We start from the raw sequence: 15,419 nt of genomic DNA, 5'->3' as shown, positions 1-15,419 counted from the left end.
TATAGATGTTTCTGTTAGCCTGTGAGAAGGTGTTTAGGCGCTCAGGTTCTGCTCTTTATGTTTCAGAGGGTTAGCAATTGAGTGAACTAGTTTTAAGTACATCATGAGAGTAGGCCTACTGGTTCAGTTACTAATGAAGGTGTTAAGCTATTGTAAGCAATAGTAATATCTCTCAGTAAAATATACTTCTTGATTTTATAAGTTCTATAATTAGCATACACAGCTCACAAAATTCTAAACCATAATATTAATGACAAAAGGTTAAAATAGCTAATGTGATTTGTCTCCAATGTTTCTTTGGTGTTTCTCTAGCAGGACGATTGACTCGTTTTCTGTGATGAATTTCTTGCATGTTGGAGTTTCTAATTTGTTTGTCATGACTTTTCTAATTATTGAATCTTTTGATGTTTTGGGTATCTTGCTGTTTGTATGTATTGTATGCTTATCTTGTGGTCTAACTTTGTTCTCTGTTTGTATCTCGTTTTGGTAATATTTTCATACAACATCATATTATGTAAGCTTTACTACAAGAGACGCATAGGCAGATAGACGCATAGACGGATATCAACTAAATACAGTAACCTGCAATCAGATATCAACTAAATACAGGCAATTACAATCAGATATCAACCAAATACAGTTAAATACAATCAGGTTCAATGCTGAAATGAGTATACAATGATAGCACGTACGCAAACAGTTGCACATGCCAGCCTAAATTTGAAAGTGGTACAAAATTGCCAGACGAATGTTAATAATTGCTAGATGATGAAGATCAAACTAGCGTATTTCAATGATGTATTATTGGTAGTTATCTGTAGATGATGTGTAGTCGGTTGATATGTGAATAATATCAAGGTAGAAATTCCCCTGTCATACAGCCCACGACCTGGCATGACCTCTGAACATATCCTCTGTCTGACATGACATTTTCTGACATGACCTTTGAACCCAAATTGGCCACGTGCGGATGACAGAATATTGACATTGTAGGATTAACCTGAGCAATCGGTAACTGTTCTATAAGTGTAAGAGAAGATATAAATTCAACAGATGGACCTGGGTCAATATTGATGGCTGCACTGAATTTATTAACAGTGCCAGGTCTAACTTGTCGGCATGTATGGCATAGTTGTATTTGAGCATTGTATGTAATAAAATGTTTCTCATTACATCCAGTACATGTGAGCTGCGATATGTTGTTGTCAAGTCTGCCTAGAAAGTTGTAACACAGTTCTTGAAAATCAGGACAATCTAAAGATTGAAAATGAGGAATGCGATGAAAGGGGGCAGCATTGGGAGGAGCAATATTGTTTTGTGCAATATTTTCATGGTCAATGATGTCCATAAAATCATGATCATCATCTGGAAACGAAGGGGCTGCCAAGTCCATGCCATTTACATCGCCTACAACATCTACTAAAGATTTCTCTGAATCAGATGAGTTGTTATTAATTTGAGTAGCGTGTTGTTGAACATTAGCATTTGATGTTGATGGTTGCTGTATGGACCTTCTATTTATCCTCCTATTGAGCTGTAATAATTTAGAGACACCTGGACGGCTGCTGCGTCGGCCACGACGTGGTGTTCTGGGAAGTTGTATGTTCATGGTAGTTGTCGAGTTGTTTTGAAATTAAATTCCTAAAAGTCAATTAGTCAAAAAAGTCAATGCAAAACAAAAGGCTGTAAAAAAATCACGCCTAATCTACTACTATTTCAAACCTATGTTTTACAATAATAAAATAAATATTAATTAAAGCTGTAGGCCTACCTACTGTAATGTATGTAATTTAACAACAGCAATAACGAAATAATGTATGTTTATTATAACTCTGAAATGCAATATTAGAAGTAAAATGGCAAGCTGCTGTGTAATATACACAGTTTGAAAGTTGGTTGTGTTGATTGTAGAATGGTTTTGGTAGCGATCTTTGATAGCGACAATAACCAAACTGTAATGACAACGTCAGAGAAATAAACAGATTCCAATCTACAGCGGCTTTTTGTTTTTTAGCTTTTAAGAGCTTGTAATCACATTTCCACATATGTTGCACCTACAACGCAACAGTGTAAGACATGGTGAATTTTTTGATATCAAATGATTGTACAGTAATGTGAATTTTGTTGCAAGTTATCTAGTTAAGTATAAGTGTGAGTATGAGTGTTCATGCGTCTGGAAGTTTTCTGCAAACTGGAGCAAAATAAAAAAAATTTCTCGTCATAAAGGGGCATTGTAGTTCGGCTCTAGCTTGTACATATGATGTAAAGAATTTTTGTTAACGTGTTAAATAATTTAATGAAACCTTCGGTAATTGGACAAAAAAAACATAGACTGATAAACTGTGTACCACAATTTCGTACCTGTAAATCAGTCTACGCCTCAAACGGTCTACGTTTATTACAGAAACCTTCAGATAAATTCGAATAATTATTCTTATAATTAAATCTTATAATAATTTTTAAAAATTGAATAATTATTCTTATAATTAAATATTTTTGCAAGATATTAAAAACAGAAAAATATTAGAAACCTTCAGCAATTAAACAATGCCATAGACTGTTGAAATGAGCACATTTTTCTCGTGAAATGTGCTCATTTCAACAGTCTATATGCTTGATAGTTTTACTATCTGTCGCACAGCTTTATTGGCGTATCGTTGGCCGGTCTTAATTATGATTAAAAAAGCTTTTCAAGCGTTTTATTGCGATTTTAGTCCAAATCAATCTGTCTATTAGTGTATAATTCAATCAGATGGGTAAGGTTTAGGATATTGTCTACAAATAATAAAGACTTGGTAACATATTTAAATAGGTTTATATGTGTTTTGTATCATTATTATATTTAAATGATTCCACTGAAAAATGGTTAAATTTGTTGATGAGATTTCGGTACAAGGGTTTGCGACGGTGTTGATGAATAATTTTCGTGAGTTGTGTGCACATTAGTGTTTGGCCGGTATCTAATTTAGTGCCGGATCGAATATCCTTGCACATTTTTATCGGTTTTTCCGGTATCGGTATCCTCGGTATTTACCATCTTCGGTATCCTTTGCCAACTAAGAAAGTTCGGTATTGTCTGTACTATTGTTCGGTATGTGGTTATCAGTGTGTCTTTAAATGGTTTTAACTTTAAATCATAACTGTCTCGAACAATTTTTATCGTTGTGCAAAAAGTAGCCTGTGCAAAAAAAAACATTCTTTAGTCAGCAGTATATTGTTACGGCAAAGAGACTTCTTGTTTTAAAAAGCCAACAAAGATGGAAATATAATTTTCATGATAGATGTTTTTATTGTTTATTCTATTAAAAAATATCGTTATTGATATAAACGTTATGTATAATAAAGAACAGATAGATAATGGCAATGGGCTCTCTTTGTTAAATATACTGAAACAGTTTAAAAAAATCTTACGATCACATATTGTAATCAGGTAATGTAATCACATAATTATACGCAGTCCAATTAGAGTCCAGTCTCGTTAGAGTCTTTATACGTCCTCCCATCTGTGTAGAACTCCCAAACCTTCGAGGCTGGTGGCATTATCAATGTAACGTAATATAATAGTAGATACAGTAAGCATGAAAATTTTCGTTGAATTTGTTCGCCAATGCATGCTCAGATTGGCATGTTCGTCATGAAGCGTTTTAAAAATCTCTCCGGATATCCGTATAACCATATACCGATAGGCTTTTACGGAGAAATACCGATCATATTAAACCGGCCGCGGATACCTATCTGATACCGAAAAGGATTGGTTTCCTCAGATACCGATAATCCCTCGGTATCGGTAAGAGCGGATAACCCAATACCGGCCCAACACTAGTGCGCATATATGTTTCTCATAAATCTCCCAAATAATCGTTTCGCTCGTGTTTGGTTGTAGGATAATATGAATAATATGGAAAAAGGTGTTTAATTTGAAAAAGGGGATAAAGTGGAAAAAGTAAAAATATTTGCAATTTGTCATAAAGAAACTTAAGCTATAGTTTGCTAAATTGAATATATTAGAAATTTATGTTATATGAGTTTAACAAAAGTAACTGAAGAAAGACACTTTCATTACATTGAAAACTACTTTGATCTTTGATGATGAGCAGACTAGCATTGTTAACTACCTAAACTCTGAATTTCTAATCCGATCTGGAGCTATTCCTAAGCTGGCCTATTGAGAGAAGCATATCATCATTTCTAATTGACCCAAGGTGATTAATTATTACATTGTTTTTACATTGTTATTATTACACGGCGCAAGACGCCCTCTCACGCCCTGCGACCATCCGCATCAGCCCTGGGTTCGACTTCCTCAGCTGACAGCTGAGCTCTGTCGCCTCCCTCATTCTCTACTGCCTCGCCATCGGCCTTGCCAACAAGCAGTACCATCTCCTCAGGCTGCGTATCAACCGCATTCACTTTCAATAAGTGGTTGCTATCTAAACCCAATGGTCTAGGTCAAATGTCAGTGGCAAGTTCATGGCTGACATGGTCAGCATCTCTGTCATTGCCGTAGTGCATTCGTCTGACATCCTTCACATGCCTAGACTTGCCATCCACACATTCAGTGTTCTTAGAAACGACGCTAGTAATTTTATCTAGCGTCCACTGTTTTGTGCAAGATGGTGGTTATGGTTTCACCCGTACTTCATCACCCACACTGAAATAGCTCATGACATCTTCCTCAGATGCCTCCCTGTTGATATCAAAAGGCACTCGGCGTTGATGTCGAAGCACCACATTCGAAGGAACCGTCTGTCTCCTTCTGAGGCGTCGTATTATACCAAAATGTTGCCTCCTCTTGGGTAATCCCTCTCCTTTCGGCAATCCTCTTGATTGTCCTGTGGTTTTTCTCCACGATTTCATTGCCGCTTCACACAAGTGGCCTGAAGCCTAATGGAGATCTCCACTCATAGCAAACTGCTCAACGGTACCTGACTTGAATGTCACTGAGTTGTCTATCAAAAACTCGTCACATGTTCCTCGCTCAATAACAACACTGCATAGTTGAGCAACCATGCTTGCCACAGATTCAATTTCTCAATGTTCACCAAATGGTGAACCGCGATTAACCACAGTTCGCCATTGAAAAAAATATAATGGCAACTCAGTAGCTCAGCTCACTGGCTCTCCTCAATGAGACTTTTCTCCATCACCATCTAGTTCGCACACATTTATATTACAAAACCTGTTAGATAGTTCTCCGACTTATCTGTGAAAAGCTAGCTTGTTAAAACCACTGGCTGTCCATGAAAGCCACCCCTTGCATTACCGGCTAATCACATGAAAGTCTCAGATATTTACATAATATCCCACACTTACTACTGACATCAGAACTTTTTATATTAGTTACATATCATTCGTTGTCACAGTTGTTATTACTAGCCGTCATAGTTATTGGTTGTGAATGTACAAATTCCATGAAGAGATTAACATAACAATAATACCAGTAATACAAAACAGTCATCACATTGAGTGACTAAAAACATGAACAATGTTTGTATTTTGCTAGATTTTTACTCAGGATAAAGTATACTAGAAAATTAAATAGGTATTCCAATTGTCACAGAATTAAATTGTTCATAATTTGGAACTTCGTTTTTGCTCACCAGATTTCGCTATATCATGACAGGTGCAATGTTTTGAGCACACAACACCTGAGTCATCTCGGGTAAGCCTTTGAAATGGTGAATATTTTATATTGATATATTGTTTTATACACTAGCAAGTGAAAGAGTAGTTATATTGATTACTAGAAATTTGGTTGCAATGATTTCTAAACTTGAAATAAAGCAAGCTGAAATCATTTCTTTATTTGGAGATTTTTCATTAATAATAAAGAACTTAACCATTAAGGTTGACTTGCAACAAAATTCACATTACAGTCATTTATTTTTTAAAGATTCACCATGTTTTACTCTGTTGTGTTGTAGGTGCAAAATATGCGAAAATGTGGTTACAAGCTCTTAAAAGCTCAAAAACGAACAGTTAATCACAGCAGTTAATCGTAATGTGAATTTTGTTGCAAGTCAACCTTTAAAACCATTAGGTTTCCCACTTATTCATTTAACAGTTATAAAGTATAGGTCAGAAATGGATGAAAGTTTGTTTTGTAACTCAAGGCAATGCTGTCACATTCTGTAAAAAAAGATTTACAATTTCATATGATTTAGCTAGCCATTATCAAAATGATTTCAGCAGCCCTGATAACAGAAACACACTGCACCCTTGCCAGAAGCTAGCTATATGTCAAAGTATGCCTAGAATGCGTCAAGCCTTGATTAGAATTTGGGGTCATATTGAGTCAAGGCTTTCTGCACAGAATACGAGGGTTGTAGTAGCCAATTACCGCTCCATCCATTCTGCAGGTATAATTTAAGGATCTTGGTTATCTTATTTGCCTTCAAAATAGCTTAGCAATTGTAAAATCATGCATGACTAGGTGAATGAATGTTTCTTGAGCAAATATGTTGATTTGTGGCTAAAATTTCAGTCTGCTGATTCATGTATACTTGTTAATTTTCAACTGGTTTTGTTGGCCATGAAACTGTTTAGTACTTGTGAAGCTTGTTTAGGCATGTTCAGGGTCAGAATCTAGAGCAAAAACCATTTAAATGCCAACTAGTTGCAATCGGTTGAATTGTATCGCCATTTGATCTGTCCTTTACGAGTTAACTATGGATGCAAAATGATGTTATACACTATTTGTGAAAATAAAACTACTTTGGTAAATGATGGGACAAAAAAAATTTTAAATAACGAAAGGTGGCATTTGAGGGAATAAAATGAGACATTTCGAGGAATAAATGAAAAAGTTTAAGAAACTGAAGAAGAGATTTTGAAGTATGAAAGATGGTGTACTAATGAATGAAAAGGCAATTCAAGGATAAAAGAAGGCCATCTTTAACCCTTTGGCAGGGGAAACGACCAGAATGTCGTTTACCGGTTGCGTGGGGAAACGACATTTATGTCTATTTCGGTAGACGTTTATAAAGCTGTCGCCTAGTAACGTTAAACAAAGGATATGAACACTAGTAAGTTTTAAATATCATCAACAAGATATCGGTCGATGATTTACAATATGAAACGATTATCTGAGAGGCGTTGCTTTGTGCTAAAAGCTAAACAAATCGCGATTCCTTGGAAAAGATTAAAAGTTGGAAAAACCAGTCAACATCGGCTCGACTTTCAAAACGGTAAAATAAAAGATTATTTTATCCTGTGATCGTTAGTGATTTTTTGTCTGATCAGAATAAAAATAATTCAAATGATAGAAGTGATGTAAACTTTTTGGACTTTTAATATACTTGGAATATGCAGAGAAAACAATCGTTATAGTGGCTCGCACGGCTACGTTATAGCGTTTGACTCTACCGAAAAAAAATGCTTCCAACCATTTCATACAGGGACAATTGCACATGGTTGTAATTTTTTTTGAGTAGTAGATATGTGAATGAATGTATATGTACAAAAAATTTTGTTCATAGAAATAAATTTAAGATTTGAGCTATGCATGTTCATAAAATATCGATTTTATTGAATTTTCGAAAATAAATTACATGAGTTTTGGTTGTTTTTGGGGGGCTTATACCTGGTCAAAGGGTTAACTTTAATCAAAGCTAACGCCACAATTTATAAACATTAAAACTAGTTAAAAGAATAATAGCATGATTGATTATGTAGTTTTAGCATTTAGTTGAGCATGAAGCTATATGATTGATAAAGTAATCGGTAAACTACCTCAAAGCACATGTGAGGTTATGTTATGTTGGTTTGGCTTACTCTTTCTAGGTTTGAAAACAGATAATCATGTTTGTGCTGACGTTCCATCGGATAAATATGAACGCTTTGTTCATCCTAAAGTGCAGTCATTGCTCAGAGAGCTTACTGAACTTTGTCCAAAAACAGCTCTTCCCGACTACACAAGTCTTGAGAAAACAAGGGAAATCACTCTTCTCACGAAAGAGCAACTGAAGGAGGTACAGTATGTACATGTTATTGGAGTGTATGAGAATGGCTTGGTGTATGTTGACCTTTACTGTGTTTCCATGTTTTGAATGTATTTGGAGTTGCTTCCACTCTGAATCATATACAGTCAAACATGGATAACTCGTCCACGGATAGCTCGAACACATGGTTAATTCGAACATTTCCTTTGGTTCGTTCCCACGTAATGATAAATTGCTATAGATAACTCGAACTCAACACTGTTAATTCGAACTGTTTTTTTGCCCAACGGTACCGAAACGGTTGTTATCGCTTTAGAAAATCACTTTATTCAAAGCCATAGAGGTAAACTTCATCTTTTCGTAATTCATAAGCGTCGTTATTACCACCATCGGCAAAATATTTTTGTCAACGACTTTTCTAAAAATTTGGTGAAATTTGATTTATACTGCGATACGATGAATAGCACGAGCTAGCCGGGTCACGCGCGCAAGGATTTTCGCCACGCACATACAAAACAAAAATCGCATGTTGTTTTGTATGTGCGTGGCGAAAATCCTTGAGTGCGTGACCCGGCTAGCCCGTGATGAATAGTTTTCCGACGTTGATTCCGTGTTGAATCAACGTCGGAATTTTGAATGTTTAAAACGTCTTAAAAAATGTTGTAATTAAACGTATACGTTGTCTGAGCTACAAAAAACTATTCATCGTTTGACCTAAACACAGAATACGTGTGTACATTCAATAAGTATCTATTAAAAAAGCGTGAGTGATATAGAATGTATCGTAAAACCTTGTAAAACTTCTAATTGAACTGCCTCGGAGTGTTGCTCTTAACGAATCCCAGGTAAAGTGAGGTAATCTGCATAAACTTCAAGAAAAAACGGCAAAATTGATCGTGGGTAAAACCCCAAAAGAAAAAAATGTCTTTCTTTTGAGCATTTCAACAACGATCAAGTTTTGCCAATGTCAATCTGAAAAACGTCCTGGCAATAACATCACCTCAAACAACAAACTTATCTCAAGTGATAGAAAAATCTCTATACTTTTTCATGAAAACGTTTTAAACTTTACATTAGAAGCATTTAATTTGAAACAAGCCATTTGTGCTTTTGATTTATATTATAGTTTGTATATGTACATGTATCTACTAATAAATAAGTAAATATATGGACTTGTGACAGTGCTCTGATAACTTGAACGCTCTGATAATTCGAACACTTTTGCTCGGTCCCTTGAAGTTCGAGTTATCCATGTTTGACTGTAAATGGTAAAATCCGAAAGCATTCCTCATCATGTCGCTTTGCTAAATTTGCGTGAAGGCATTCGCTATGAGAGTACTATTATAGTAGAAATGCTCACTGCTGGTAGATCCGAATCGATAATACTCGGGTAAGCTCTTCCCTGTGGAGGTAGAATATTTTAGCATTGCGATCAGGCGTCCAGGCTTAGTTAGTGCAATTAGTTGACCCAAAAGCGAGTCTAATTTAAAGCACATAAATTACATAATTTTTTATTATGTATTTCAATACATCATAGTCTTGGCTTTCGAATGAGCCCATATTCAATACACAAAGACTAATAGAACTATGAAAAACAGTGTGTCAAAAGTATGCCGTGCAAAATCAACACCTGGTTCAGGTTCTCAAAATGTGATGTCACAATTATTATTTAGCCTTAGGTAGTCGATCCCTTTCGCTGCCATTAAGGCTACGCTTTTCTGTGACAATCGGAGCTGTTAAACCCAGAGAGCGCTAATAATAAACTAGGATTCTAGATAATCAACAATGCCTGCGATTGTGCCAACGCCGACCAATACAAACACATGTTCTGGGTTAATTAATTATGCTTCATTAAATATACTGTCGTTGATAAAGGTAATGAAATCACATTGATTAAATTGTGACCTGCGATTGCGTGGCCCTAGGACTATATGTCAATCGCACTTTCGAGAGATCACGCAATGCTTGAAACTAATTAGTCTGTCGCGACCCTCAACATCACAATAAAATGAGAAGGCTAGTGCATAACTTCATCGGGAAAACATAGTATGGTGCTTGGAATCTGAGTTATTTATCAGAGAAATAATCTGTACATAGAGAACTAATGACACTGATTCCTTTGTCATTTTCATTGGTTGTCTGGAGTTGTCCTATCTTCCCCTGACACTAGCGTCATTATCGTAGTTGATAAATATAAGCGGTAAGCAATAAAATAGGCGATAAGAGCACACAACAACGAATATGAGAATTGTGACGTCACAGTTATTGAGACTATGCCAGTAAACTTTTTTCCGGTAGAGCTCTGGGGAAATCCTATTAACACCAACCAATGTCTGTCTCACCATGGCAAACAATAGCTCATTCGAAAGCCAAGACTCTGATGTATTGAAATATGCAATAAAAAGTTTGTGCTTTTAACAAGTTTTGCTTTGAGAAATACATCATGAATCTTAGAAGGAAACATATAGTACAGCTCTGAACCGTTGAAATGGTTGGGTGTGAATTTATTTCAAACCCATTCGCAGCATGAATGCGCAGTGATAGGAATTACCTACATGTATATATAATATAATTCTTCACCATATGATATCAACGAAAGTGTTCTCGAAATTCACATGTAGCGGACGGTGTGCTGAATATGTCGAAATAACGAAGATGCCGTTATGTTATTCGCCGAAATCCCTCCCATAACGCCGGAAAGAAATATGATGCTTGCTCTCTCACCTAGCTCAGCATTCTTCGTGTTTCGTAGATGCATGATATAATATGATTGAAAGAAAAGTAGCGAAAAGTAAGCGAGAGTGAACATTTATTATGCATTTTAGTGCTGTAATATCAGATTTATCTAAATTTTAATTCATTATACATGTACGTATATCACTCCATACATAACTTTAGTTCACTAGACATGGGTCCTAAGATTGATACTGACGTTAAAGGAAACAATAAGAATCATAACCAGAATAATTAGAAGATAATAACCACTACAAACACTTAAGTTACTGTAGGTAACTATTATAGTTACTATAATAGTTACCTACAAGTTACCTATTACCTACCTAGTTAATAGGTTAATATACTATTTCGTTACTAAATTTTAATATGTAGGGGAAGGTGGGGGAGGTTGAGCCACATTTTCTATTTTTAAAGTTAATTTTTAAACTATTGAAACTATTCTCACAAAAATTTGAGATTAATGTACCCCACAATGTTTAGCAGCAGTGCGTCAAAGAAAAAACCTGTAAAATAATGCTTTTGGTTTTTACAATGATTTTAGTAAAGGTCTTCCCCTGGTTCTACCTGCCCCACACTTGGGGCAGGTAGAGCCATTCAATAATTTGTTATGGGGCAGGTCGAGCCACTCATATAAATGTAACCAAACAGCTGCAAACTTTAAATGATCCTGGAGAAGAACCTTATGCTGTCAATACAACAAGGTTGCTTATTACTAACATATTATTTTGGTAAATATTTTTAAAATATTGATAAAAAACTATTGTTACAGGATTCAAATATAATTTGTGTTAGAACTAGACTAAAATATTGCTATGTAATCACTTAACAAATGTTTGTTCGGAACTTTGCAATCAGTCATTTATTGAACATTGAAGCAACTAATATCTACTGAAAACATAACCTTGCTCACTAGTCGACTGGTTCTACTAACTCTAATAGGATTACCCAAGTCCATAACAATATTCTCTTTTCCAATGTTCTCATCCGTGTCCTGTTTCTCAGGGTAGATAAAAAAGGCCGCACTACCACTAGCTTTACGCATAAAGTTTATTTTGTACAGGTTGTTTTCTACACCGATAATAGCTCGACATAGTAGGTTTGAGTTTTTCTCCGGGTGGCATATTTCACTAGTACATGACTGTTTATAGTTAGTGTTTCCTTTGTCAGTTGAGTAGCTATATCATGAACTAGCTCGTCATCCATGCTGTCACTGTCTGTATCTAACATCTTTTTTTGCTAGTTCTTCTGATGTGGATTCATGCCTTTGTTCTGTGATCTCGCCTTCGATAGAATTTTGTTTCTTCCTAATTTTGTGTTTATCAGAACCCCTCCTCTAGTCTGATTTTTTTCTGGGGTGTCAGTCAGTATTGCAGACCTTGTCTTTTTTTCTTTTACATCTAGATCGATTTCCGAGTCCTGCGGTAGGCAGAGGCATAATTTGTTGGTGTATGACTTTTCTCTTAGAAGCTGAAGCCTGAATAGGAGTGTACTCTTGAGCGGAAGTAGTTTGTAGCATATCATTATTAGTAACAGTAGCAGAGTCTCATGAAGACACTCGGAAATATGAAAAAAGGTGGTATGTAATTTCCACCTGCACTTATTGCTCAGCACAAAGTAGAAAGTTCGCCACGCTCATGGGATGCAACGGCTCCAACCTGTTTTTTACCCTTAGAGCTAATCACTTCAGCAAGCACCTGGACAGTTGCAATGCCCACTTCATCTAGATTATATATCTCCCAATTGGTTTGGGGGGCAGGTTGAGCCTGGCTCAACCTGCCCCCAAGCCAATTGGCTCAACCTGCCCCTTATGCTCATGTTGAATTCAAATGCCAAAATAAATAAATATCTTTGGAAGTTGTTGGTAATTTAAGAAGAAATTAACATAAACATGCTGCTTCTAAATATATGTTAATGAGAAGATTGTAAACAAAAATGGGAAAAAAATACAGTCGGTTGATTATGGTAGACGAGAATTACTTTTTAGGGTGTTTTCCACTATTTTAGAAATATTTTATTTACCATGCATCTGATGCAATTGCCAATGGTTTGAAATGGCTGACATTGAGCGTTGACCTTCTGGAAAAGAACACAACTTTTAATGTGTAATGGTTTTCAAAAAAATCACTATGGCTCAACCTGTCCTCTGGCTCAACCTACCCCACTCTCCCCTACAGTTCATATATAGAATTTTAATATGTACAGTTCATATATAGAATTTTAATATGTACAGTTCATATATAGAATTATAATATGTACAGTTCATATATAGAATTTTAATATGTACAGTTCATATATAGAATTATAATATGTACAGTTCATATATAGAATTATAATATGTACAGTTCATATATAGAATTTTAATGCTTTTTAACCAGGAGGTATTTGCATTAAATAATTACTTAGTGCTGCTATACACCTCTATACAGCGTTTTCGCTTTCCGATGCCAACACCGGAATGGATTAATGTCCTGTGGCAGGTTTCCATTTTAGCTACATATTGTCAGGTCATGTTAGCTGTGATTATTTTTAAGAACATTCCACTGCGAGCTCTTCTGGTTTGCCTCAAACATGCCTTGGCCCAAGCAAATGAAAGATTAATGCGCTTTGGATTACACAAAGTTCAACTCTTTGCTTGCAGGCCTATCTACATTTGCTTCACTTTTAACTTTTCCTTTTAATGTATTTGGATCTTATTGTTGTTTTCTCCTTCCTTTCTCTATTGTTCCTTTCTGTATTGCTGTTCCTTTCTCTATTGCTGTTCTTTTCTCTATTGCTGTTCCTTTCTCTATTGTTGTTCCTTTCTCTATTGTTGTTCCTTTTTCTATTGTTGTTCCTTTCTGTATTGCTGTTCCTTTCTGTAGTGCTGTTCCTTTCTCTATTGCTGTTCCTTTCTGTATTACTGTTCCTTTCTCTATTGCTGTTCTTTTCTCTATTGCTGTTCCTTTCTCTATTGTTGTTCCTTTTTCTATTGTTGTTCCTTTCTGTATTGCTGTTCCTTTCTGTAGTGCTGTTCCTTTCTGTAGTGCTGTTCCTTTCTGTAGTGCTGTTCCTTTTTCTATTACTGTTCCTTTCTCTATTGCTGTTCCTTTCTCTATTGTTGTTCCTTTCTCTATTGCTGTTTCTTTCTCTATTGCTGTTCCTTTCTCTATTGTTGTTCCTTTTTCTATTGTTGTTCCTTTCTGTATTGCTGTTCCTTTCTGTAGTGCTGTTCCTTTTTCTATTACTGTTCCTTTCTCTATTGCTGTTTCTTTCTCTATTGTTGTTCCTTTCTCTATTGCTGTTCCTTTCTCTATTGTTGTTCCTTTCTCTATTGCTGTTTCTTTCTCTATTGCTGTTCCTTTCTCTATTGCTGTTCCTTTCTGTATTGCTGTTCCTTTCTCTATTGCTGTTCTTTTCTCTATTGCTGTTTCTTTCTCTATTGCTGTTCCTTTCTCTATTGCTGTTCCTTTCTCTATTGCTGTTCCTTTCTCTATTGCTGTTCTTTTCTCTATTGCTGTTCCTTTCTGTATTGCTGTTCCTTTCTCTATTGCTGTTCTTTTCTCTATTGCTGTTTCTTTCTCTATTGCTGTTCCTTTCTCTATTGCTGTTCCTTTCTCTATTGCTGTTCCTTTCTCTATTGCTGTTCTTTTCTCTATTGCTGTTTCTTTCTGTATTGCTGTTCCTTTCTGTATTGCTGTTTCTTTCTCTATTGCTGTTTCTTTCTCTATTGCTGTTTCTTTCTCTATTGCTGTTCCTTTCTCTATTGCTGTTCCTTTCTCTATTGCTGTTCCTTTCTCTATTGCTGTTCCTTTCTCTATTGTTGTTCCTTTTTCTATTGCTGTTCCTTTCTGTATTGCTGTTCCTTTCTCTATTGCTGTTCCTTTCTCTATTGTTGTTCCTTTTTCTATTGTTGTTCCTTTCTCTATTGCTGTTCCTTTCTCTATTGTTGTTCCTTTTTCTATTGTTGTTCCTTTCTGTATTGCTGTTCCTTTCTGTAGTGCTGTTCCTTTTTCTATTACTGTTCCTTTCTCTATTGTTGTTCCTTTCTCTATTGCTGTTCCTTTCTCTATTGCTGTTCCTTTTTCTATTGCTGTTCCTTTTTCTATTGCTGTTCTTTCTGTATTGCTGTTCCTTTTTCTATTGCTGTTCCTTTCTCTATTACTGTTCCTTTCTCTATTGCTGTTCTTTTCTCTATTGCTGTTCCTTTCTCTATTGCTGTTCCTTTCTCTATTGCTGTTCTTTTCTCTATTGCTGTTTCTTTCTCTATTGCTGTTCCTTTCTGTATTGCTGTTCCTTTTTCTATTGCTGTTCCTTTTTCTATTGCTGTTCCTTTTTCTATTGCTGTTCCTTTTTCTATTGCTGTTTCTTTCTCTATTGTTGTTCCTTTCTCTATTGCTGTTCCTTTTTCTATTACTGTTCCTTTCTCTATTGCTGTTCCTTTCTGTATTACTGTTCCTTTCTGTATTACTGTTCCTTTCTCTATTGCTGTTCCTTTCTGTATTGCTGTTCCTTTCTCTATTGCTGTTCCTTTCTCTATTGCTGTTTCTTTCTCTATTGCTGTTCCTTTCTCTATTGCTGTTCCTTTCTGTATTGCTGTTCCTTTCTCTATTGCTGTTCTTTTCTCTATTGCTGTTCCTTTCTGTATTGCTGTTCCTTTTTCTATTGCTGTTCCTTTTTCTATTGCTGTTCCTTTTTCTATTGCTGTTCCTTTTTCTATTGCTGTTTCTTTCTCTATTGTTGTTCCTTTCTCTATTGCTGTTCCTT

The 15,419-nt window shown here is 35.7% G+C and overlaps 1 protein-coding gene across 2 annotated transcripts in view; it reads left to right on the top strand.

Moving 5' to 3' along the window:
• Positions 1-15,419, top strand: part of LOC137404244 (small ribosomal subunit protein mS22-like) — a 29,869-nt gene that overhangs the window by 770 nt on the left and 13,680 nt on the right. Inside the window, exons 2-3 of one of the 2 annotated variants that reach the window (XM_068090412.1) lie at positions 6,190-6,359; positions 7,783-7,970. In XM_068090412.1, coding sequence (XP_067946513.1) covers positions 6,248-6,359; positions 7,783-7,970 — 300 coding nt within the window. In that variant the 5' untranslated portion in view covers positions 6,190-6,247. The remainder of the gene's footprint in view (positions 1-6,189; positions 6,360-7,782; positions 7,971-15,419) is intronic. The other variant, XM_068090413.1, reaches the window with a different exon arrangement.

The sequence above is a fragment of the Watersipora subatra genome, chromosome 9 (genome assembly GCF_963576615.1).
Source record: "Watersipora subatra chromosome 9, tzWatSuba1.1, whole genome shotgun sequence".
In the NCBI taxonomy this organism is placed as follows: Eukaryota; Metazoa; Bryozoa; class Gymnolaemata; order Cheilostomatida; family Watersiporidae; genus Watersipora; species Watersipora subatra.
This window is presented reverse-complemented; position numbering and strand designations above follow the sequence as displayed.